The sequence below is a fragment of the Camarhynchus parvulus genome, chromosome 3 (genome assembly GCF_901933205.1).
Source record: "Camarhynchus parvulus chromosome 3, STF_HiC, whole genome shotgun sequence".
Classification (NCBI taxonomy): domain Eukaryota; kingdom Metazoa; phylum Chordata; class Aves; order Passeriformes; family Thraupidae; genus Camarhynchus; species Camarhynchus parvulus.
This window is the reverse complement of record NC_044573.1, coordinates 35,950,424-35,973,925: the sequence shown is the minus strand read 5'-3', so window position 1 is coordinate 35,973,925 and position 23,502 is coordinate 35,950,424. Positions and strand designations below refer to the sequence as shown.

General features: G+C 47.8%; 1 protein-coding gene across 1 annotated transcript; it reads right to left on the bottom strand.

The window, feature by feature from the left end:
• Positions 1–188: 188 nt before the first annotated feature.
• On the bottom strand, positions 189–17,061 carry ABCC10 (ATP binding cassette subfamily C member 10). The gene is given in 25 exon segments (XM_030945949.1): positions 189–729; positions 2,679–2,791; positions 2,990–3,087; positions 3,528–3,673; positions 4,348–4,601; positions 5,020–5,180; positions 5,484–5,653; positions 5,820–6,163; positions 6,889–6,953; positions 6,956–7,083; positions 7,458–7,593; positions 7,877–8,068; positions 8,458–8,535; positions 8,910–9,099; positions 9,317–9,415; positions 10,401–10,572; positions 10,721–10,800; positions 11,262–11,401; positions 12,096–12,252; positions 12,456–12,683; positions 13,897–14,696; positions 14,699–15,086; positions 15,088–15,265; positions 16,179–16,375; positions 16,932–17,061. Coding segments are annotated over 24 exon segments (4,614 nt in total). The 5' UTR covers positions 16,340–16,375; positions 16,932–17,061; the 3' UTR covers positions 189–593.
• Between the last annotated feature and the right edge of the window lie 6,441 nt (positions 17,062–23,502).

The following is a 23,502-nucleotide window of genomic DNA, read 5'->3' as shown; positions in this document are numbered from 1 at the left end:
CTTTAATGCAATTGCATTCTAGCCCCTCCAGGGAAAAGCCTTCTGCACTGAAAACCAGAGGAAAAGTAGCAAGGTCCCTGGGTGCAGCCTTCTAGGCTTGGAAAAGCCTTCTGGGAATAGCAGAGGTAGGTACAGTTGTCTTCATGTAGAGAGGGCACCACTCTTGTATCTTATAAGGAAATAAGTGTCTGGTGAGGAAAAGGGCCAAGGACTTGAATCAACAGCTTCACAGGATATTTCCACTTTATTTTACATTGCATATGTCAGACTAAGTCTCAAACTAGGAGTTACTGATTCTTCAGTGAGTAGAAAATCCCTCTGTAATCTCAAAGGGAAGCCTTGGAGGGGAGCAGGATCCCACCACCCAGGCTTGCATAACTCTGAACAGCAGGTCACATCTTCCCTATTAAAGGAAAGGCCACAGTGCCACACTCCTGTCCCTGAGGACACACAACTGCTGCCTGCAGGCAGGAATAAGCCCCTCCCTCACCTCAGCAGCTCCTGGCCCTGCAGGGACAGGGCTGGTGTCTGAGGTGTGAGGAATGCCAGCCACCCAGCTGGAAGGGCTGCCTGGGCTGAGCCCAGGAGGGAGATCATTGCTGCCTGCTGTGCAGGAGGTGCTGGAACAAGGAGCCATCTTTCTGGCTGAGGCGGGTGGGTGAATCCAGCTCTGCCACTCTCCCAGCATGCATCACCAGCACACGGTCCGAGTCCAGGATGGTGTTCAGCCTGTGGACAACAGATGCCAGGACACACCTTGTTGGATCTGAGGAGAAGCTCTGGATACTGCTTCCCCTGCTGTTAAGGGCGGCCCAAGACATGGCCAGCATCAGGAGCTGTGCAGGATCTCCCTCTGCATTCAAGGCCACAGTGCAGTGCAGCTCCCCAGAGAGCCTGTGCTCACTGCTGAAGTGCAGCACCTCTTAGGAGAGCACAGTGATGCCTTCCAGCTGCTGGGCATGGCCAGGAGAACAGAGGGAAGTTCTGTGGGGGGAAGCTCAGGGCATGCCTGATTCTGGGGTTGCACAAAATGTCTCTATCCCCGCAGGGGTTAATGAGTTGCTTTATTTGCCCCAACATTTCCTCACCTGTCACCCCCCAAGGGCAGCAGAAATTGTGCATCAGCTGTTATTTCCCTGCAGTCTAGCATCTTTGCTTATGCTACTACCACCACCGGATTTGTACTTGCCAGACAGCCAACCACAGGCCCCACTGCACACATATGTGCCCAGGTCTGCCCAGACTGCCAGCAGAGCAGCAACCTCTGGCTCTGGATAGGGAAGACAGAACAGCAGGAATGTTTTTGCATAGTCATGCACCATTCAGTGTGAAACTACAGCCCTGTGAAGCTGCACTACACAGAATTTGAGCAAGTAAAAGGCATTATGGAGTTCAAGACTCTGGTTACATGTTCATCTCCAAGAGAGTGCAGGCTGCAGCACTGGAAATGACTTGGAAGGGAAAGAGACAAGTACAGAGTCACCTCCCATGCTGGGTTTTACCTGAAGCTGAATGGCATGGAAAAACATGGATACAAATAAACCCCATTATCACTTCTCTCCCCCATTGCTCTTCATCCCAGTGGAAAAGGGGCTGGGGCCATCTTCAACTCAGTCTTGCTGCTTTGCCTTCTGCTACTCCTGCCTCTGCTGTTTCTCCTCTTTAATTACTCCCCCATCAAAGGTGGCCTCCCCACACCCAACCCAAACACACACCTCAGCCCACAGTGCCCTTGCACTTCTACTTTATTTATGCCTAACATCCCTAGTGTAGGAACCACATTCCCTTCACACCCCTCCTGCCTCCCTCCTACATAATGTATTTAACAAGACCCACTTGATTCACTTGCCAGGCCCAGCCCACCCTGCCTGTCATCCATCACTCCCACTCCTGTGCAGCAGGACACCAGCCCCTGCCACCTGCTCATTTGATTTTTATTTTTGTGGTAACCTCTGTGCTTTGAAAACACCCTCCATACAATTGCATAACCCTCCTCCAAATGCTCCTCCACTTGGCAAGAGTAAGAGCAGAGAACACCACCTAATGCTGATCCATCCCTTCTCTGCAGTATTCATGTTTTGCTCTCCTCCCTCTGGCTGCAACCATCCACTGATTCTACTCTTAATCTCTCTGATGGGAGGCAATAATCACTGTTGTCCTGTCCTGCCTAGGCAGTGTCTATCTCACAGGCATAAGGTGCAGGCTGGAAATAAAACTCAAAAAGACAGAATCATCTAGGAGCTGGCTGCAGCCCTTTGCTGCTGGCTGTCCTGCACTGCCCTCTACTGAGCCAGGGACACCTGCTCCTCCCCGGTCTCCACATTGCCCCTTTCCATAGTATAGTTCTCCATTACTCCTCGCCCTAATGTGGCAGAACCAGAAGGAACGATTCACCTGCCCTACCGATGTCAGCAAGCAGTGCCCAGGAAGAGAAATCTGTGATATGATCCTGCATTTTGCCTTTTGCTGACACCAACTTCTGGGTACAACATTTTCCTCTTTTCACATCCAGTTGTTCCAGCACTCAGCAGAAAAGGCAAAAGGCAAGGTCCAGCCCTGGCACTTGAAAAACCTTATCACAGAGACCTCCATGCTCAGCTTGAGGCCCAGGCATGGAGTGTGTAGCCCCCTCTCCCTGAGAGTGGCAGGATGATTTAGGCACAGAGGTTCATCCATACCTGTGAGCAATGGTCAGAACAGTTTTGTCGGTGAAGCGCTGGCGGATGGTCTGCTGCAGCAGCTGGTCTGTCTGCTGATCCACGCTGGCTGTGGCCTCATCGATGCACAGCACCTGCCAGGGACACAGAGTGAAGGCAGCTCCCAAGCACCACAGCAGAGACCCCCCTCCCTGGCTAGAGACAGCCTGCAAAGTTAGCACAGGATATCTGTTCCCATTACACCTCCAGCTCTGCAGTGCTCACTCTGCTGTCCCCAGGCAGCCACCAGCAGGTCACCCTCCCCCTTGCTGCCACGGGGGCAGGGCACTCACCTTGGCCTGCGTCAGGAGGGCTCTGGCCAGACACACCAGCTGCCTCTGTCCCACAGACAGACTCCTTCCCCTCTCTCCCAGCTCGCTGTCCAGTCCACCTGCAGGGATCAAGATCAGCAGTCACATGCATCATCTACACAGGGCCCCAAACAGCTCCACCAGTCCAAGGTTTTCCCAGTAGCACACAAATCCCAATTCTGCTCAGGCCCAGGCCTTAGGAACTGGAGCCTTTACACTTAGACACGAGCAACATCTGGCACAGTTCCCTTAGAACTAAGGCCTGGCTTATCTCTCAGTTACTCCTCTAACACCCACTGAGGCCTGATCTCACCAGCAAACTTCTGCCACCAATCCATCACCTGCCAGTCCATTTGCCTCTAAATGTCAGGTAATGCCACTGACCTGTTCCCACACTGGTTCTAACCTTGCCTAACCCATTCCCTACTGCATCCACCTCAGCTCCCTGCCTGAGCTAAGCCCTTCCCTCCTCTTAGAGAACCTGCACTCATCAGCTGCTTCTCACTGGTTTCCAGCTCACCCATCTGAGTAACAGCATCCCACAGGTGGCACTGCTCCAGCACCTCCCGGAGCTCAGCATCCGTCCGCTTTCCCTGGGGATCCAGGTTTTCTCTGATTGAGCCACTGAACAAAAATGGATCCTGCGGAATGATGGCCAGCCTAGACCTGCAAGCAAACAAAAGCCAAGGGCTCATGGGATGGGTTCTGTAGAAAAGCAAAGATCTGCTACTTCCTTTTTCATGGGGTGTCTTATAGCAATGTTGTGATGGCCCCGACGAGGGGAGAGAATTATGTATCCGACTTTATTGATATTATAAGGTTAATTTATTACTTTATTATACTACATTATTCTATACATCTAAAACTGAATCTGCCAAGCACTCAACTGCACACACTGTACTGAATCTTGTGACTGTAACCCAACAGTCCTGACACACACACACACACTTGGCCCTGATAGGCCAAGGAAACAAAACACCGTGACTTTGGGTAAACAATCTCCATGTTGTATTCTACTTTTGTACAAACACAGGCACAGCAAATGAGTTAAGAATATTCTTGGGAAGAATTGTGCCTTGCTTTTCTCTGTGAAGAGAAATGTGGCTACAGTGTCTTAGTTTGCTACAAATCTTAGAGGCACAGAGACATGGATCACATATTCAGCCTGGTTTCCTTAGCACAACTGTCAAGAAACAACAGAGAGACCCATAAAAAGCTGCCACAATCAGAAAAAAGGGTGCCACAACAGTGAGTCCTTTGCTCCTCACTCTTTACTTTGGCATGCAGCCACTGACAGCTCTCAGCCACCATCAGCTACCCTTCACTCTGCTCAGCCATACCTCAGCTCCTCCAAGCCCACCAGCTGGCTGTCAATACCATCGAGGAGAATCTGGCCCGATTTCATCTCCACCATACGGAAAAGGGCCAAGAAAAGGCTGGATTTCCCAGATCCTGTGCGACCCACAATGCCCAGCTTCTCTCCAGGGTAAACAGTGAAACTCACGCCATCAAGTGCATTAGGCAAGCCTGGTCTGTATGCCAGGACCACCTGCTGGAACTCCACAAGCCCCTTGCTTGGCCAGTCAGCAGAAACCTAAGAGAGATACACAGGTGAGAAAGGGTATGATAATGATTGATTGTCATCTTCAGCATCACCTCCCCACAGTCCAAGCCCCACCCTTCCCTTTAGATGGCTGCTTGGCTTCTGAGCAGAACCAACACACAGCCCAGTCCCACCTCCAGCCCAGTCCAAGGCTTGTTCTTCCATCACAGCTTGTATCTAGCACCCAATCTGCTCCACTACTCCTTCCCATCACTGCCACCTTCACCAGGTCCTGCCAGAGATTCAGCCTCCCCAGGAGATATAATAGTAAAAGATGAGTGATCAAGGTGGTTTCTGTGGTGAGAGCCCTCCACCCATTCACTGGAACCCCGTGATCTCCCTAGGGGGCAAGTGCAGGGCAAAGAGCCAGAAGATGGGCCAGTACCTGAGACCACATTTGAGCTTTTACCTGGACCAATTTATCCTGAGGCTCCATGGGGATGTCTGTGGTGTACTCCTCTGTCCGCTCCACACTCACCATCATCATCTCTGTGTGAGTGAAACTGTCAATGAGATCTGAGAGCAGGTGTGTGACAGACAGAGCATATGACAATGCCAGGCCCACAAGTCCTGTGAGGACAAAAGCATAAGCATAAGAATGTTAGTGACAGGGAAGGAGTTGACATCTTGCTGGGCAGACAAAAAAAAAACAAAGGAAAAGTCAGGACTCTGAAGTCTGGGGTCACACGTGAGGTTGGGGACACACAGGAGCAGAGACAGGAGCTGAAGCACTACACTGTGGGTGACTTGCTAGTGACAGGAAGCAGGAGCTCTGGATCTTACCCCAGTGTAGAAAAATGTGTAGCTCTGGTCTGGGAGAAACCCCTTGGGCACAGCCTAGGAGTGGACATAGATCAGTCCCTGGCAGTCTACCTGGATTTCCCAGCTGCTTCTGGTGCTGGATGATGGCAATCCCTGCTATAGCAGTAACCACAGCAACCCCAATCATCTGCAAGCGGATGTCCAGCCACTCCATCACTGTTTTGCTGGCAAAGAGACAGCGTTGGTTCTGCTCCAGATGCAGCTCATTCTCCAACTCAAACCTGTCAGGCACACAACAGAGGTTTGCATCACTCAAATTCCTCTCCTGCTGCCCTGGACAAAGGGCACTCTAGCCACCCTATAACCAGCCCCACAAGAGGAAAGCCTTGGCCTATAAAGCCAAAGCTCTGAGCTCTGTCTCTCTGGGTGCTTGTGCTCCCTGCTCACCTCTTTGTTGCCCGCATGGCTCTGATGGTGCTCAGTCCCAAGAGGGTCTCTGAGAAGTGGGTGTAAATGGGAGATAGGGTGATGCTGTGCAGGCGCTTCAGCTCCCGCGATGTGAATCGGTAATAGCGCTGGATGAAGAAGTAGACTACAGCCAGAGGGAGCAAGACCAGACCAATCCAAGGGAGGCCATAGGTCATTATCACCAGCATGCCCAAGAGCCCGTAGATGTTGGCTAGGAAGATGTTGAGGATGAATGGCAGGCTGTCATCCACACAGTACAGGTCCGAGGAGAAGCGGTTCAGGATGCGGCCTGTTGGTGTGCTATCAAAGAAGGTGACTGTGGCCTGGCAGCAAGGGAACCAGACAGTAAGAGCCAGTCAGGTGCAGTGAGACCCAACCACAGAACAGTGTGCAGGAGAGCAGCACCAAGGAGAGCAGATGAGGCCACAAGGAGGTGGCCACCACAACCCACTTCCTTACCTCAGCCTCCAAAGCCAGCATCCACTAGCAGCCAAACAACTCACATACTGTTTGCATGGAAAAAGGAAGCACTCCTTCTGTATCGAATGGCTGACAGCTACTGAGAAAGCAGGCACTCAGACACCATGACGGCCCAACAGTAGCAAGGCAAATCTAGCCTCTAATCTGAACTCCCAATCTCCTAATCCTAACTCTAGCTGAGGACCCAAGGAAGCCAAAAACATAAAGTTAACTGACATATGCCAGCATCAGCCCTAGATCTTGCTTAATAACTCCTTCCAATCTCATCTAAACCTGAACTCACCATCCTGTAAAAGCTACTTTGACTTGACTGGCTGTACATCTAAGGCTAATGAGTGAACAGATGCAGGTGGGAGCCGTAAATCATCCTTCCATGGAATGAACAGGACACATTTTGAACCCTGCTCATTGGCCCCTTGTGCTAGCTGTGGTGCAGCCCTTTGGAATACAGTCCTCCCAGCCAATAACAACAGAAACCTTAATCTATCTCCCACACCCATACTCCCAGCTATGAGAAGAATGGCAGCTTGCAGGAGCCTCAGCCTGCTCTGGACTTTGTGCCCATTACCTTCAGAACCCTTTGGAGCAGTCGGTCGTGAATGACAGAGGCAGCACGGAGAGCACCATAAGCAAGAGGAACGCCCGAATAATGGTGAAGAGGGAATTGGCCCCTGCAATGCTCCCATACACTATCAGGTAGAAATACACATCCACTGAGACATTGGGAGGGGCTGGGGTCTTGTCCAGATCTTGAATGGGGGAACTGGAAAAAAAGAGGAAGATAATGAATCTGCCAACATCCTCCTGACAGTAAACTTACAGACAGGGCATGAGAACCCAAGAGCATACTCCAGGGGAAATCAGGATACTCTAGCCTGATACTCCTGTTACACCCCTTTGGCATTTTGGGACAAATACTTTGATTACTGTGCAGCTAGGGGTATTCCATCAGCCCCGGACAGAAGCCTTTTTGGCACATTAAGTCAGGGATTTTGATTCTCTTTGTCAAGGCAGCCACACACATCCCCTGAAGTGAAGTGGTCAGTTTATCTATCCCTGCTCTCCAGGATCTTCACCCGAGACGCACTTAAGGACATTTCCTGCTCCCTTTGTCACCTCTGGACCATATTCACTTACACAAGCCCAGCAGTGGAGAAGAGAAGCAGCTCTGGGGAAGGCAGGGAAGCTGAGCAGGCCATCACAGAGGTATTTGCTGTCTGGGATATGCTGGAGATCCAGTATGACAGCCACCAATCCGAGATATTTCTGGATGCTACAGAGAAAGACAGACGATGTAAAGAGAAATTCTACTTCCGAATCAGCAAACATGAAGCTGAAGGGGAAGCTGCTGGACAACTTTCGCATAGTCTCACTGCCCAGTATAGTCTTTCCCCTGTTAGTAGTAGAGCAGGAGCAAGTGAACAGCCTTGAGGTGCAGCAGCAACACAGCACTGCCACAGCCTGGTATCTTTCCTTCTGGACTCCACGCAGCCAGGGAACCAGACAAGAGGAGAGGAGTGTCTAAAGAGAGATATGCTGCTGGGTCACTGCCTCACCTTGCATCAGCAACAGTGAGAAGAGGATTGATATTGCTAAGCAGCTGCCCATTGCCATCCAATAGGCCTTGTACACCTGAAAAGCCACTGCCCCTTCTTTCTTCTCTTCCTCCTTGTGGATGAGATTATGGTTTTGGGTTGGTTCTTCTGCCTCTGTCTTTATGACCTCTTCCTGTCCCTGTTCATTAGGGGCTGTGGGGATAGATGCAAAAGCAAAGGTCAGTGCAGTGTTAAATTCTTCCTGCAGCTGTTCCTAAATGTGAACAGAGCAAGTCTAAACTATGAGGGACACTTTTTTCCCTCCTCTCTCCTCTTTCAAGACAGGTGCACCAACCCTGGCAGTTCTTCATCCAAAACTGGACTACAAGTGGAACAAGAGGTTCAAATACTGCTCCAGACCAATACCCAATGATATGTGGGCCTTCTGTCCTTCTGTGTATACAGCACCCACATATCAGCACTGCCACAGCAGAACAAGATGATGGGAGTTCTGCTCTAAAGCCAGCAGCCATCAGGTACAGGTTCTGTCTGGAAGGTCAGCTGTGCTGCCCCAGCTACCCTTAAGCTCATCAGGAACAGACCTTTATCCTTATCCCCCTTGTCTGTATCCTTGAACTTGGGGAAGGCTTCAACAAGTGGCAGGATATCAGCTGGTGTGCCTGCGAAGAGAGACATGCAAATTCTTCAGCATCTGTGAGGAGCGGTTAACAACTTTCCACCCTCCCACTGCCTCTTGCTCTGAAATGACCCAGTTTTGTTCTCTCATAACATTCCCTATGTTATACAGCAACTGCACCCTTGAAGGCTCCACTCCATTCAACCTGTTACTCTTTCTGCCTCATCAGATCCCCACATCTAGGGCTGTCCTGTTTTATCTGTACATCTGCACATCCTCTTCCACTCCATCTTTGCACACATGCAATGTTCTCAGTGTCCTCTTTTATCACTGCGTTCCCCACTAGCCAATCCTAATCCCCTCAAGCCATTTCAAGACACAGGCACAAGTGAATGCCTGAGAAGACAGAGAGTGTACCTGTCTTAACTATCCTGCCATTGTCCATCAGCAACAAGGCATCGGCCTTCTCCAAAAACTCTGTCCTGTGAGTGCAAAGGACCCTGGTCTTATGTTTGAGAATTCCAAAAATGCATTTCCACATAATATGTTTGGCTACATCTGCATCAACAGCAGCCAGGGGATCATCAAGGAGGTAAAGTTCTTTATCCTGGGAGAGGGACAAAAGAAAAAAGGATACAGCTGCTGGCCCTGCTGGAGCAGGCAGTGCTGTACAGAAAAGTCCAAGTGTCTCCATGTGGCAGCACCTTTAGGCTAGCACAATGTGCTTTAAAGACATGCTGCCAGAACCGTACAGCTGAGTGCTTCCAGACTCTTTATATTTGACTCGGCAAGATCTGCCACACAGTAACTCCTTTGTTATTTACCTGGTAAACAGCTCTGGCAAGGGCTATTCGAGCCTTCTGTCCCCCACTGAGTGTCACACCATTTTCACCCACCTCTGTCTGGTCACCTGCTGGTAAAATCTGAAATATTCAAGAAAATAATTTAGAAAGGGACAAGAAACTGCTGGGGACCCAAAACCAGGATACAAGGTCCCCTCTCCAGCCTCTGGCAGTAATTTCTAAGGCTGACACCTTACCAACAATTAAACAATGCAACAATCTATACACTGGTTCTACAGACAACCAGCAAGGTTTACTTATGCTACAAAAATCTCTTACACTCCAGAATAGGGTGGGTCACATCTTAACTACCCATTGAGAGCAACTTCTGGTCCAAGGTAATTGCACACAGTAATTTTCTGTGAGAACAAGGGCTGTGTCTGCATCAAAATTATGCCAGGGTCCTTCCAAATGGCATAGCAGTAAAAACTACCAAATTTCAGTACCTGGAAATAAGTCTCCTCTTGGTTTGGTAGCATAGGTGTATTTTACAAACTCTCAAATAAAAATCGTGCCTTTACAGAGTATTCATAACTCCAGCCAAAATAAATAGGAGCTGCTAAAGCTTGGTACTTCAGAAAATCAGGCATTAGCATATAACTGGGAGAAGGCTAGATTCCTATATATACCATATATACAGCCAGGTTTACTGGCAAATACAGTCATAAACCTCAAATTTACAATATATGTCAGGAGCACTGACTTAGGCCTTCAAAACCCCAAAGAAGTTGCTTCTGATCCTCCCCCCAAAAAAAGCATCAGCTGCTGATAGGTTCTGCCTGAAAAACCCAACAGTCATCAGCTCTCAAGAACAACTGCTTTCCCCGGCATGAAGAGCTTTTGGCTCAGCAGCAGAAGAAACCACCCAAAGTGCTACAAGAGTGACTTCACACCTTAAAGAAGTATGGGCACGCTAGGAATGAGTGAGCTTGGTAATCAGAGCAACACTGTGTGATGGGACATTGGAGTAGCAGTCTGAAACAATATACACTGATCCCATGAGGCTCCGGATGGATGCAAAAGCCTGCCAAGAAGGCCCAGGCAGGCTTCCAGCCTAGACACTCACATTTAGGTCCTCGGAGAGGGCACAGGCCTCCAGCACCTCCTTGAACAGCCTGGCATCATATTCCCGCCCAAAAAGGATGTTTTTGCGGACAGTGGTAAACTGAATCCAAGGCTCCTGTGTGGCCAGACCAAATCCTTGCTCCAGGTCACAAACATACACTCGTCCACTTTGTCTGCAAGCACAACAGAAGTAGGTATAAAGTACAACAAAGAAAAACTGCTGGCAGATCAAAATTACCCACAAGTTGGGATAGCACTGGACAATTTCCCCCTGCTGTGGCATGGAGGGACCAGGCAGGGAAAACTCTTTAGGCTACTTACTTAATGAGCTCTCCAGTGATGGCTGCAAGCAGAGAGCTTTTGCCAGAGCCAACCTTCCCAACAACCCCCAGGAGCATTCCCTGCAAAGGGAAAGGAAAAGAAGCAACCTGATGTGCTAATGCAGGGTAGCTTGTCCAGATTTCTTGAGCCACATGTAGGCTGTAAGGAAGCTGACTGCTAGGACCATCTCATGTTCAGCAGTGCAGCTGGGTACAGTTGTCAGGTAAACCAGATTCCTGATATGACAGGACACAGATTTGCAAGGAGTGGTAACTCTAGAGCCCTGTTCTGTTCCCTGTCCAGTTGTCTCCAGCAGCAATAGTACAAAGCAGAGAGAACTAGTTCATCTCCTGTCTGTAAGCCATGGATGTTCTCTAGAGCCTTTCAGCCTTTCAGTGTCCTGTGCCTCTTGGCCAAGAGAAGATTTTGATGCACAGCTCCTAGACTGAGGAAAACATGCCACCTCTGCTCCATTATTTCTAGTTTCCAGTATTTTTTCTCTAATGCATTTTTCTCTATTACCTCCCATGTCCTTGCTCACCTTTCTCACTGACAGGTTCTCGATGTGCAGTTGCAGACTGCCTGTGGAGGAGGGCTGTCTGGTGCTCTCCTCCTCAGCTGGCACCCATGAGAAGGCTGCACATTGCATCTCCATGGCAGTAGCAGTATCTGAAGGGCTATCTACAAGTGAAAACCCGAACAGCAAAGCACTGCTATGAGAAGACAAGAAAATTAAAGGCACCTGGCATCACAAATATCATCAGCTTTGTTCCCAAATGCAGAGACCATGGATGAGGCACTGCATGATGCCCCTAAGCCAGCCACAGAATGAGACTCTTGCCTACTGACTTGTCCTTAAACTTATACATCCCTTCTTCCAACCCTTCTGTCTCCAGCTCACACCAGACACACATGGCTGTCAGGGAGACACTGCAATGATATAACCTGGTTTTATTATTGCTGAAGGTAAAAGAATGGCAGGGAGTTGGCCAAAGGCAATGAAAGAAGGAAAGGGAGCTAATATGGCTTAAGAGAAGGGCAGCCACTCAAGGCCTTTCTGGCACGTGAAGCCAAGTTTGTTGATGGCTTCAGTGTCAGAAAAGCTTTGGTCAGAGGACAGAGCTGCTTGTTCTACTTGGACATTAATGGCTCTGTTGGGACAAGCAGTGGCTTGTGATTGGTAATGTGGAATGTTATAGCCTTGTCTCCTGCTTTCCACAGAAATTAAGAGAAATGTATCCACTCTGCCTCTACCCAACTGGACACTCTGAATCACAGGGTGACAGCCTGCTGCCCTCCAGCACTGCCCCTGGGCCTTGCACCTCAGCTCTCTGCTCTGAGTGTCTGCTGATGTCTCAGATTCCTTAACCGTTACCTAGGGCATAATAAGCTTCCAGGTCCTGGTCCATGAGTTCAAAGAATTGCTGGATTCGATCCAGGGAAACTTTGGCCTCCAAGATCCCATTCAGCACCCATGGGAAGCTGTTGAGGGGTAGAATAAGCATCCCAACAAGGGCCAACGCTGTGAACACCTGCGTGGGTAAGCAAACAGCCATGAGCTGAAGGCAGCACCTCCCCTGTATCCTCCAAACAGCTTCACCAGAGAGAGCCTGAAGAGCTGTGGAGAGACATGGGCTGGGTTTATTTCCCAAAGAAGATCCCTCAGAATTGCAGTTCCACTGTAGACTGTGTTCTGCACAAGACAAGTTTGGAGCTCTCCCTACTACCTACTTACCTTTGTGGCAGTGAGCTGGTGACCCAACAGGACAAAGGTGACAAAGATGGCAATGGAGATAACAACAGGGAGTGCTGCCCACATGTACACACACAAAGCATCCAGGTAACTGATGGCCCGTAGCTTCTGCAGCTCTTTAGCCCGGCAGGATTTTATCCTGGTGCTGAAGTGCTGCTCCCAGGCATAAAACTTGATCACCCGAATGCCACACAGGAACTCTGTCATTAGCTGCAGGCAACAAGAAAAGAACATCAAGCAAATAGTGCCCAGCCAACCTGGACTGTGCCTGGGTGTGCAGCTGCCTCCTGCTAAGGGTCAAGCTAGAGACGTCAGGAACCATTTATTGCTAACAAAGGCATAAACCTAAGTGAGAACTATTGGAAACCTTGTGCTCATCCATCCCACCAGCTTCTTCATCCACCCATGCTGCGTACAACCAAGAAAATGGCAAAATATTAACTACTTTCCAAGTGAAAGATGAACAACACAGGTGAAGGGATGTGTGGAATTGCTAGCTCCAGCCTGGATACTATTCACTTGTGCTGACTTGACAGTGCCTTGAGATAACATCTGACTCTCAGGCCTGGTCCTGCCCTGACACAGCTGGTCTGTATCCAGAGCCTGGCTGGCTCACTTCCAGAACTCTGGTGTCCCTGCAGGATGCAGCCCTCTCATTTCTGTTCTCAGGTCAGCATATGTAGAGCAAGCTGACTGTGTCTCTGCCCAATATTAAAGAAGACTAACAAGAGAGACTTTATTCAGCAAACCAGTCTTACAACAGTTGGAGAAAGTTCAGCATAATCAGATACAACTCTGGTAGATGCACCTACTGTTGGGAAAATATGTATTTTTAAAGCTGCCAATAGTTCTGACAGGGAGTTGACCTAAGTTTCATGCTTCAAAGCATGAGTGAAACTGCTGTCCCCTCAAACTAGAGATACAATGCTAAAAGGTGGGAATCAAATGTCTGACATGTGGAGAGGAGAGATGGCACTGCAAAGAGGAGAAAAGCAGTGGAAAAGACTGAGAGTGCCAAGCCTTGAGCCATACAGAATTACATCTACGATCATTGCCCTTGTCCAGACTGAAAGCCACTTCATCATTGACAGCATCACTGGAACAATAGGATGGACGCAAATCTAGAGGAAGCCATCGGGAGTCTGACCTTTATTACACACAGAAAAGAAACTTGCAAGGGAACCTAAATTAGCCCAGGGGACAAGACAAGCATTAAAGATTCATGATCTCAGAGGTGGTGAAACTACATCACCCTGAAACACTTTTGACCAAAGTGTGGGTGTGTGCCCTTTCTGGCATTTTTCTCAACAGCTGTGATTCAATTAATCTGCTTTGGACCATGACTAGTGGCCAAGAAGCCAACGTTCTGGGACAAACAGGGAAAAAATACAAACTCAGAGAGACACCCCTGCCCCTCACTCACCTTGACTCGTGTGTCCTTGTGTTTCAGCATCTCCTCGTTGTTCACCATGATGCGGTTAGCTATGATCTTGTTGATGGGCACCAGCAGCAGTGCCAGGGCCACGCCTCCAAGGAAGGCTATCCCCACTTGCTGGTACAGGAGGTAGAGGGTAATGGCAAGCTGGACAGGCAGGCTCCACAACTCGTGGAAGCTGTAGCAGAAGTTGACCAACCTATCAGTGTCTGTGCTCATGAAGTTGACAATTTCCCCCACAGTGAAGCGGGCAAGGCTGGTGCTGCTGACGCGCAGAGCCTTGCGGTAGATGGCGGAGATGACGGCGGCCCGCACCATCAGCGCCATCTTGTTCATCTCATACCTGAACTGGCTCCGCAGGAGAGCGCCCAGGAAGGAGCCAGCAAAGAGCCCAAGGGCATACAGAATCCCATGGCTCAGGGGCTCCTGCCGTGACTCCATAAAGTTCACCAGCAAGTTTAGAAGCAGAGGACCCGAAAAATCCAGCAGACTGTCAGCCAGCTTGAGAAGTCCAAGGGTGTAGAAACGGAGCCCGAAGGCCGCGTGAAGGACTGACAGGAGGTGCACAGCTTTCTGGGCACGGTGTGGGCTGTCTGGAGCATCACTGCTCCCATCACCTCCAGCAATGATTGGGCTGGTAAGAGACACTGTCTCCTCCTCTGCTTGCTGAAGAGCTGCCTTCTTTTGCCAGCAAGAGTAGAATCGGTCGCAGACCCGGACAGCCTGGAGCCGGTGAGGAAGTACATAGACGTCCTGTGGCTGGTTCAGCTTCTGCTGGTAGCCACGCTCATAAGGGGGTTCATCCAGGTGTAAAAGAAGCGGGAGAGCCAGCTCTCACCATCTTCTGCCACTCTCTGCTGGTCAGACACTGGGATCCCTGGCTCTGAGACGGGCTGATCCTCTTGCCAGGAGCGATTGATGGAGAGGAAGTCTTGCCTGGCAGCAGTGGGGAAGAGGTAGCTGACCACATAGGCAAGCAGAGAGGCCAGCTGCAGACACAGAATGGCGAACCTGGCAGAGGCACCGGGGTGGGCAGGGGACCAAGCTGTCCCACTCTGGCAGTACCACAGCAGGGTGATGATGGAGGAAGGTAGGGGTAAGACAGTGAGGAGAGCCAGGGCTGCAGGGCCCCTGGTGAAGCCATGAATGGACCTGCAGAGCATGAGAAGAGCGAAAGCCATGCACCAGCCATGCCAGGGCAGCAGTGCCATTGGCCAGCACTTCCAGGTACACAGGGCCCAGCTCCTGCTGGGAAATGGTGGCTGGGATGGTGTCAGCAAGGAACAAGCCAGCAAGGACAAAGGAGGTAGCGATTCTCCACCCCCAGCTTGAGCTGCAAGGCACACCAGAGGCAGACCTTGAGGAGGAAAGAGCAGTGAAATAAATTACAGTTAGAATTCCACTACCTCTCGGTCAGTACTGTCCTTTCTTCCTCTCCTCTTCCCCATGTTTATACATCCACTCCTACTTAACCTTCTGGATATGCCTCCCTGGGTCTGTAACTTTTTCTGACTGTAGGCATTGCTGAACTACATGAGGTCAATATAGCCCACTCTTTGGTCAGATGCTACCAAAGAAAAGCATTTTTTTACAGAAATTTGTTTGCAAACTATGATATTTTGTGGTCAAATCAGACTCCAATCCTTGAAGATTAACAGCAATAAAAAGTATATACAACCTCTTTAACACAAATTTTGGATGATGAAATTCTCTGTGTCACATCTCTGATCCTTGATTTCCTTGTCTGTCGGATATTTTTTCTAGAAACATTATTTTTATCACTGTGAATTTCAGTGATGCTGTGCTTGTAAGGTCTATAATCTATTGCCCATCAAAATACTTCATTATCACTGGATTCTTTGTGGCCTTTCAGTATCAGTGAACACTGTCATGTTTAGGAATTTCAGAAGAGGGTAAACAGAAAAACAATTCTGCATTTATCTAAACTCCTTATTGCCTTATATACATCTTCTATGGTACCTTGCATTTATATCCTCTACCAGAATACTCCCAGTTTCCCCAGTCCTTATTAACTGAAAAGGTTTTTAATTACTTTCTGTGATTTTATGCCCACAATCCCCTCTATTCTTTCTGAATTCCTTTCTGTACACTGAATTAAAATGGATGCTGACAAATATAATAGCATTATAATATTGTGTCCTTCCCTAATTACATATTCGGCCTATGATAGGGAGATACAATTTCCAGCCCTTCTACCCCACCTCTAGTCCTGCATAGCAATCAAGAGCCAGACGAGTCAGTTGTCATACCTCGGAGTGCCAAGGAAACAGGCACTGACCACTGCAAGGATCACATGAGGCACCACGCTTAGTGTCAGCTGGTTAAAGCAATGGCCAACGCTGCCATGAACCCACACAGGGAGTGGATCTTCTGGGCTGGTCCCACACAAGCTAGCCAGGATGTTCTCCATCCTTTGCTGGTAATTCAGTCTGAGACACAGGATGTCCTAGGGTAAAGAAAAAGCAGCATGAGATAAAAAACATAAGAACTACAGCCCCAGTCCAAGCTGGAGCGACAAGTAATTAAGAGAGCTAGAAGCAAGTTCCTGGGTCATAGTCCAAGCCCGGCTATTGTTCACTCACTATCATATAATCTACTTAAGAAAATGATCAAGGGCCAGCTGAAAATAAATTATCTTGTTTATTCCCTTAAGTCACCCTGGGACTGCAATGCCCTGTGAGTTTGAAGCTTTCTTATTTCCAAGTTGAATTTTTTTTTCCCATGGTAAGTTTATCCTCTATAAGTAGTGCAAGGAAGTATTTTCCTGTCTACGGATTAGTATGAAAAATATTTTGAGCTGCTTAAACAATAACCTATTCATTGTATTTCCATGTTCACAACACATCCCACCAAGGTACTCCCTGAGGCAGCGTGTAACATGAAACAACCCCTAGACGGCAGGGGAGGATGCTGGTGCCCATCCTGAAGCAGGCGATACCCATAAGCTAGAAAGACTGGCGAGCCCGCCCCCTGTGTGTGCCGCCCCGCGGACTGAAGCACACCTGGCAAGGCCTCGGCTTTACAGGGATTTCTGCTCGCACCAGCCCGTCCCATCTCCAGCGCGGGGCCGGCTGAGCGCCACGGGCCGGGCGCCGCACCGAGCTCGGCACAGCGGGGGCACTGCAGCACCACGGCAGCGCCCCACCACAGCAGCACCCCGGCACAGCGGCCCTCGGCACGGCAACGCCGGCACAGCGGCCCTCGGCCCAGCGGCCCCGGCACGGGCCTGGGCCGGCACCAGCGCAGGGACCTCCCAGCCGCGCCGGGGGCGGCGCTGCGGCCGCCACGTGCCCGGGCCGAGCGCGCCCCCGCCGCCCCCGCCGCCCCCGGGCCCCGTACCTCGGCTCCCCGCGGCGTAGGCACTGCCCCCTGGCGGCCCGGAGGACGCGGCGCAGCCCCGGCAGCGGCGGGGCGAGCCCCGAGAGGAATCCAGGCCGGAGCAGCAGGCCGAGCTGAGAGGCAAGAGCGAGCCAATGCAGCACGCACAGCCGGCTCAGACTTCCACCTTCCGGACAATATAAACAATATAAATTACCCAAACTAAAAGCTAGGCTCCAGCCATGAACGTGATTTTCCCCAAAATTCCTCTAGTTCTGTCCTGGTGATCATATCCCTCCCTTCCTTCTATGATTTTTAGCTCACAGCATCTGAACTGTTTGCACACTGTGAAAAATCGCCAATCACTTGTTTTTAGAATTTTAAAGGTTTAATAGTAATAGAATGGTTATAAAAATAGCAATATAATTAAAGTAATAAAAATTTGAACAATTAGGATTTAGGACAATACGAGGCAATAAAAACAAAGAGTTACAAACAGTCTGGGTACCTCTTTCTGGGCAAAATAAGCCCGAAAAAAGACACACATTAACAGAGGATTAACCCTTAAAAGCAGTAGCCTGTTGCATATTCATACATCTCATACATGATGCATAAATTCCATTCAAACACAGGATTCGGTCTGGTCAGTGTCAACTTCTTCCTCTTAATCCTGACCGCGTCTTCAGGGCTGAGCGAGGCGGGAAGAAGTTCGTTTCTTTTGATAATGGAGCAATAAATTCTCTTTCTCTGAAAGATTTAGGCGTCCTGTGGCTGCTATCTCAGTGTGACTACCTTCATTCCTTTCTTTAAAAAACTATCTTACATAGCATAGTTTCTATTTTAACATTATGTTATAACCTAAAACTATACTTAACACACTACTTAAGAAAATTATTACAGCATAACTTTCTACATAACACATATAATATTCATTTTAATATTTATGAAAAGCCAATCATAAAATACACATTTGTCACACACACTGACAGACACCGGATGCACATTACAGACTTGCAGTGTCACCGTGTCAACCAGCACAGGAATATTTATGGGCCACTGTGTTACCCAAACATCAGCAGGTATAGCCCAGGCGGTGCTTTTGCAGTATAAATGTACTTTTACAGGTACAGCATTCTTTGCTTGTAAGACAGAAGACTACGAGATGAAAATAACATTACTATAAGAGCACCTTGCCAATAACACATCAGTCTACTCACAGCGGCTGAGGTCTCCTAGCATAGTGAGAGGTCCTGATGTTAACCTAACACAACCATCTGAATAACACAGGGTAAACAAATCCTCTCTGATTCACCAGTGTTGTGTTCGTGACTGTCTGGAGCACGAACACACATGCAAGCAGCACCCCCAAATGCGACACTCATTCTTTCCTATAAGAGTATGTTGCATTGGGGTGGGGGGAGTAAATCGCACAACTTTCCAGATGAGAGAAAGCAAACTGGAGAGGACATCAGCTCCATCTGCTCTGGACTATTATACAGTAACAGGAGAGTGCTGTAAATGTCACTACACTACCTAGCAATTTTAGCTGCTACTGGTGATTTTTATAGCAGATGATCTGAATGTTTCAACTGTACCAAAACCTTCCCCAGTACTCTGTTGCCAGGGAAAATAAGCATATAACTACTACAGGTAGAAGACTTTGCTTTCAACATGCAGCTCACCAGAGATACAAAAATATTCTCTGACCTTGAGTGTTATCAGTGCAGCGCTGAGGAAGGAAAATATCAGTGACCTTCCTGAGAAAACAGAGCAATCTGGCTAAGGGAGTGTGGAACAGCAGCTAAGAGCAAGAGCTCAGTGGCCACACTACTCTCTAATCACTGCTTCCTTGAAAGGAGCAGGAGAGTGCATTATCTGCAAGGCTCTCTCTCCCCCTCCTTCCTTGTTTAATAATCTTTTCTCACATGCCTGACAGCAATCTTTGTGTGTCAGAATTGTAAGGTTGCCTTTACATGACCAAGCTACTCATACTGTACACTGTATCTGGCCAGCCTGCTCTTTTCCACAGGTCATCCAAAGGTTTCTAGACTAAACTTTCTTGAGGAGGCCTTGAGAGTAAGTTTTATGTCCTCTCTGCTCAGGGAAGCTTCCCTTTAACAAAAATGCTGTGAAAGCAGCAAACTCTCAAAACAGCAAGTAGGGGTTGTGTGAGGTTGAAGCACTGAACTGCACACAAGTGAAGCTGATTTCAGATTTCATGGTTCTGATGTCTTGTTTATTTCCAAATGAAAACAAACAAACAAACCCAAACAACTTAGAAATGTCCAAAACCAACCAACCAAATATCCTCAAACTATCCACAACACCAACCAAACAAGTACTTTCCATGTCTTAATAAGATACCAGAGAAGTTCTTGGATATCAACAAAGAACATCCTTTCTCCCCTGAACTAATCACTCTCAGAGCTTTTCCATTCAGCCACTCTGTATTTTAGCATTCTCTTTGTTCACGTGCTGCATCCTGCTTGCTCATCTCTCCTAAACTCTTCAGGTTCAAAACCATGAACTTTATCACTTCACCTGAAGGATGGAAAACTTTCAGGTGCCACAGATTCCTTTTTCATCCAGACAGCATTGCCTACACTCATATGGGAAAACAAACTAACTGATCTGAAATCACTTTGCCTGTTCTGCATAAGTGCATTTAAATAGCATCACAGCAAGAATTTAAGTAGACATTCCTCCTTTTCCTGCTTCCTTTTGGCTATTTCTCCTGCTCCTGAATATTCCTGCCTACACCATCTACTGCTACATATTTGACAGATTTAAGATGTGCAGGCACGTGGAGTGGTGGCTATATTGCATACAAAGTACTTTGGGCACTATAAATAACCATACACCTGACAATTATAAAAAAATCTAAGCATTGAAAATTGAAAAAAAACCCCACCAACATTAGGTTTAATTTAATCCACCCCCACAGGCCATGCAGGCCAGATTTTACTCACTATTATCCAGAGTTTGTTAATGCTCTAGATGGATAAATCCCCAGTGAGGAAGCACTATCTGGCAAAGGGAGACTGCCCTCCCTTTTCTGATGAGTTTGTTTTGTAACAGATTACTTAATACCAATCCCAGGACTCAGGGAATCAGTGTAGGCTGCATGCCCATTCCACTTCCCAGCTATAAGTAAATATTGAGCTGAAACAAAAGCCAGCCTAGACAAGCCTTAAATTCAGAAATATCAACCTTGTAATTACAGCTGTAAAATCTCTGAAAGCAATTGTCTGTTTGGATGTGTTTTTTGTGCTCCCAGCCAGCACTCTGCTATCAGCTGAACCATCCTCAAATTCCATGACGACACAGCCGAGGAAGGTTTGATTACTTGGCTCAGTCCAAAATTTTTCATGAACAGGATGCTTTGCCTGGACCTGAAGGCACAAGATAGATATTATGCCCTGTTTTCCAGGGAAAAAAAATTAATGCCAAGTTCAGAAGACAGATGAGTATCTTCTACTGCATCTCCTCATGAGAACACCAATTCTGTCATAGAAACACAGAAACTGTCTTTGTTGTTACTCATAGCCAAGCCATTCCACATTAGATGATTGTCTCATGCCCTTGGATCTAGTCTTGACTCAGACAAGAAGGTAAAAAATTATAATTAAGGTATTACATTTTTCTCTTTTACTGGTCTGCTTCTTAACCTAATGGTCCAACCTGAATTAACTTTAATTTTGATTTCTGTTTACTTGTTTATACAAAGCTACTCCTAACTTTTCTTATTCTGTTCTTTCTGAATGCCATTTGCTGCCCTTTCTTATTTGGGGCCTAATGAGAATTCAGAAATACCTTATTACCCCAACATTGACCTCAGCATCCAATTAGCTAAAACCTCTGCAAGCAGCAGCTAATTGCAAGTTCAGCTATGAGCCTTGGAATTCCAAGGAGTTCAGGAGCTGAACTACTGCCAGAACAGACTGACTGGCACCTCTATCATTCAGTGTGAGTCTAGAGCACCAATTGCAGGGATGTTACAAAAACCTCTGCAAAGCAGGTAAGGACCTTGCCTGACTTTTTCAATCCCTGAGACAATCTGTAGTGCTTCCTCTTCCAAAGATGTGAGAAGTCTCAATGGGCTCTGCACAACTGGGTCCAGATTTCAGCACTGATTTTAGGAATAAATTAACTAGATCCCACTAGGGATGCTTAGTCCCTTTAAAAACTTAGCTTTGTAAGGCAGGGGGTTAAAAGATGATACTACATCAAGTTGGAAATGAGTTTGTAAATTGCAATTATAAACTGTAATTGTAAGGCAATGCTCAGTAACATGACAGGGTGCTAGAAAATGCTAATGAGCACTGGTCAGTCTCCAACAAATGGAATGTTTCTATTAGGAACTCTTTTAACATCACAACACACAGGGTGTTGGCTTTCTTTTCACCACTTCTGGCTTTCTTTTTACCACTTCTCCCATGAGCAGTTTTCTTACTGGTGTGCAGATAAGACACTTTAATGAACTTTATATTCCGTTTTTATCATCTGGATTCTTTCACCTTCCAAATGCCACTAAAATCTATGATCAGAAACCACCAGAATACCTCCTGTAGACATCCTCTGGCTGTAAGGCAAAGGAGTTAGAAAAAAAAATTGGCATTTTGCAAAGTTTTTAGGTATTAGATGCCCAACTATTACAGAAAACCGAATTTTAAAATGTTTTGCAGAGTTTCTTTGGTTTGTGGCTTTTTACTTGTCCATTTTCAAACCAAACTATAGTTAAAAACTGATGTAAAGAAAGCAACAGCATGGAAGAGATGTCCAAAACCAAACAAATATTTTTTCTCACTCTTTTTATCAGCTATTTTAAACACTCAGCTATTTTTATTTACTTCAGTTGGCCAAACTGAGTGCTTGATGCAGACACCTGACACCAAGGCATGAAAACATGTTCCTCCTTTGAATAAAGTAACAGAACATATTTGGGTAACAGTATATTCCTTACAGTGATAAGCTACTTGCATATGATCTACCACAAAAAAATAGAGGGGAAGTTCCAAAATACACGTCAGTTTGTGGTTATCTCAAAGTGTTCTGCTTCTCTGGGTGTCACTGAGTCTGCTGCTTAGGGTAGTTAATTGGAACAGGCTGAGCATCCATTGGTCCCACAGGAAGTAGATTCACAGTCTGCTGCACATCCTCAAAGATGAAATCCTTATTCCAGGAATTCTTACAGTTGAATTAAGGTCGCTGATGAACACTGCAAGCCTTAGGACAGAAAGGTGAGAAGAGGACAATGGCAGCAGAAAGTAAGTCTTTAACTAGCTCATGGTTATTTTGACGACTGAGTGCATTCCCTGAGCCTGGGTAGAGATGCACTCATTCAGAAAATCTTAAAGGGGGTCAGTTTTAATACAATTGTACTAAACCACTCAAAGCAGAAATATCTTATCAGACAGGTCACCATCCTGCTGCTCTTTGTTGTTACTACTTATAAATAGTATGCTTCGAAAAGGTGTGATGTTCAAGCAAATACATTCCCAACCACGCAAGCAAAATTTCAGCCAAAAATCGACTGGCTCTTCAAATACAAGCCCTCACATGTCATTCACCTAAGAACAAATTACAAATCAAGATATAAAAGCTTGTGGATTTTGAAAGTGAAGCTGAAGAGTTTTATTCGAACCTTCATTTCTCTGCTTTCACTTCTTTTGACCGCTACCCCATTTTAGTTCATTGGAAACCAAAACCCCCTTCCTCTCTGGAGACAGCCCCAGAACAGAGTAAGAGCAATGTTTCAGCCGTGGCACGAGAGTCGAAGCTGTCCCGGCCGCTGTCCCGCAGGAAGGGCGGTCGGTGCCCAGGTAGGAGAAGGAGGAGGCGGGAAGAAGCCATTTCCTACCCTGCCATCCCTGCTCCCGGCAGCCCAGAGCACGGGAACTGGCTCAGGAGTTTTCTGAGCTGGAGGCTCAGCCTCGGCACCGCCTGATCGATCAGGCAAAGATAGCTTTCCAACACACTCCTGCTTGAAGACAACACCACCCGTACCGACCAGCTCCGCAGCACCGTGCGTGCGTGTAGGGGAGGGAACAAAAACCAACAAAAGCAAGCAAACAAACAAACAACAACAACAACAACAACAACAACAATTTCCCAAACAACAAAAAACCACCAAAGCCGAGCGTGCCCCAGTCACGGCCGCTGGGGCGCGGAGGGAGGCAAAGAGGAGCCGCACGGCCGAACACAGCACCAGCACCTCCCAAATCCCACCTCACCGGCGGCCGCCATTTTGTACGG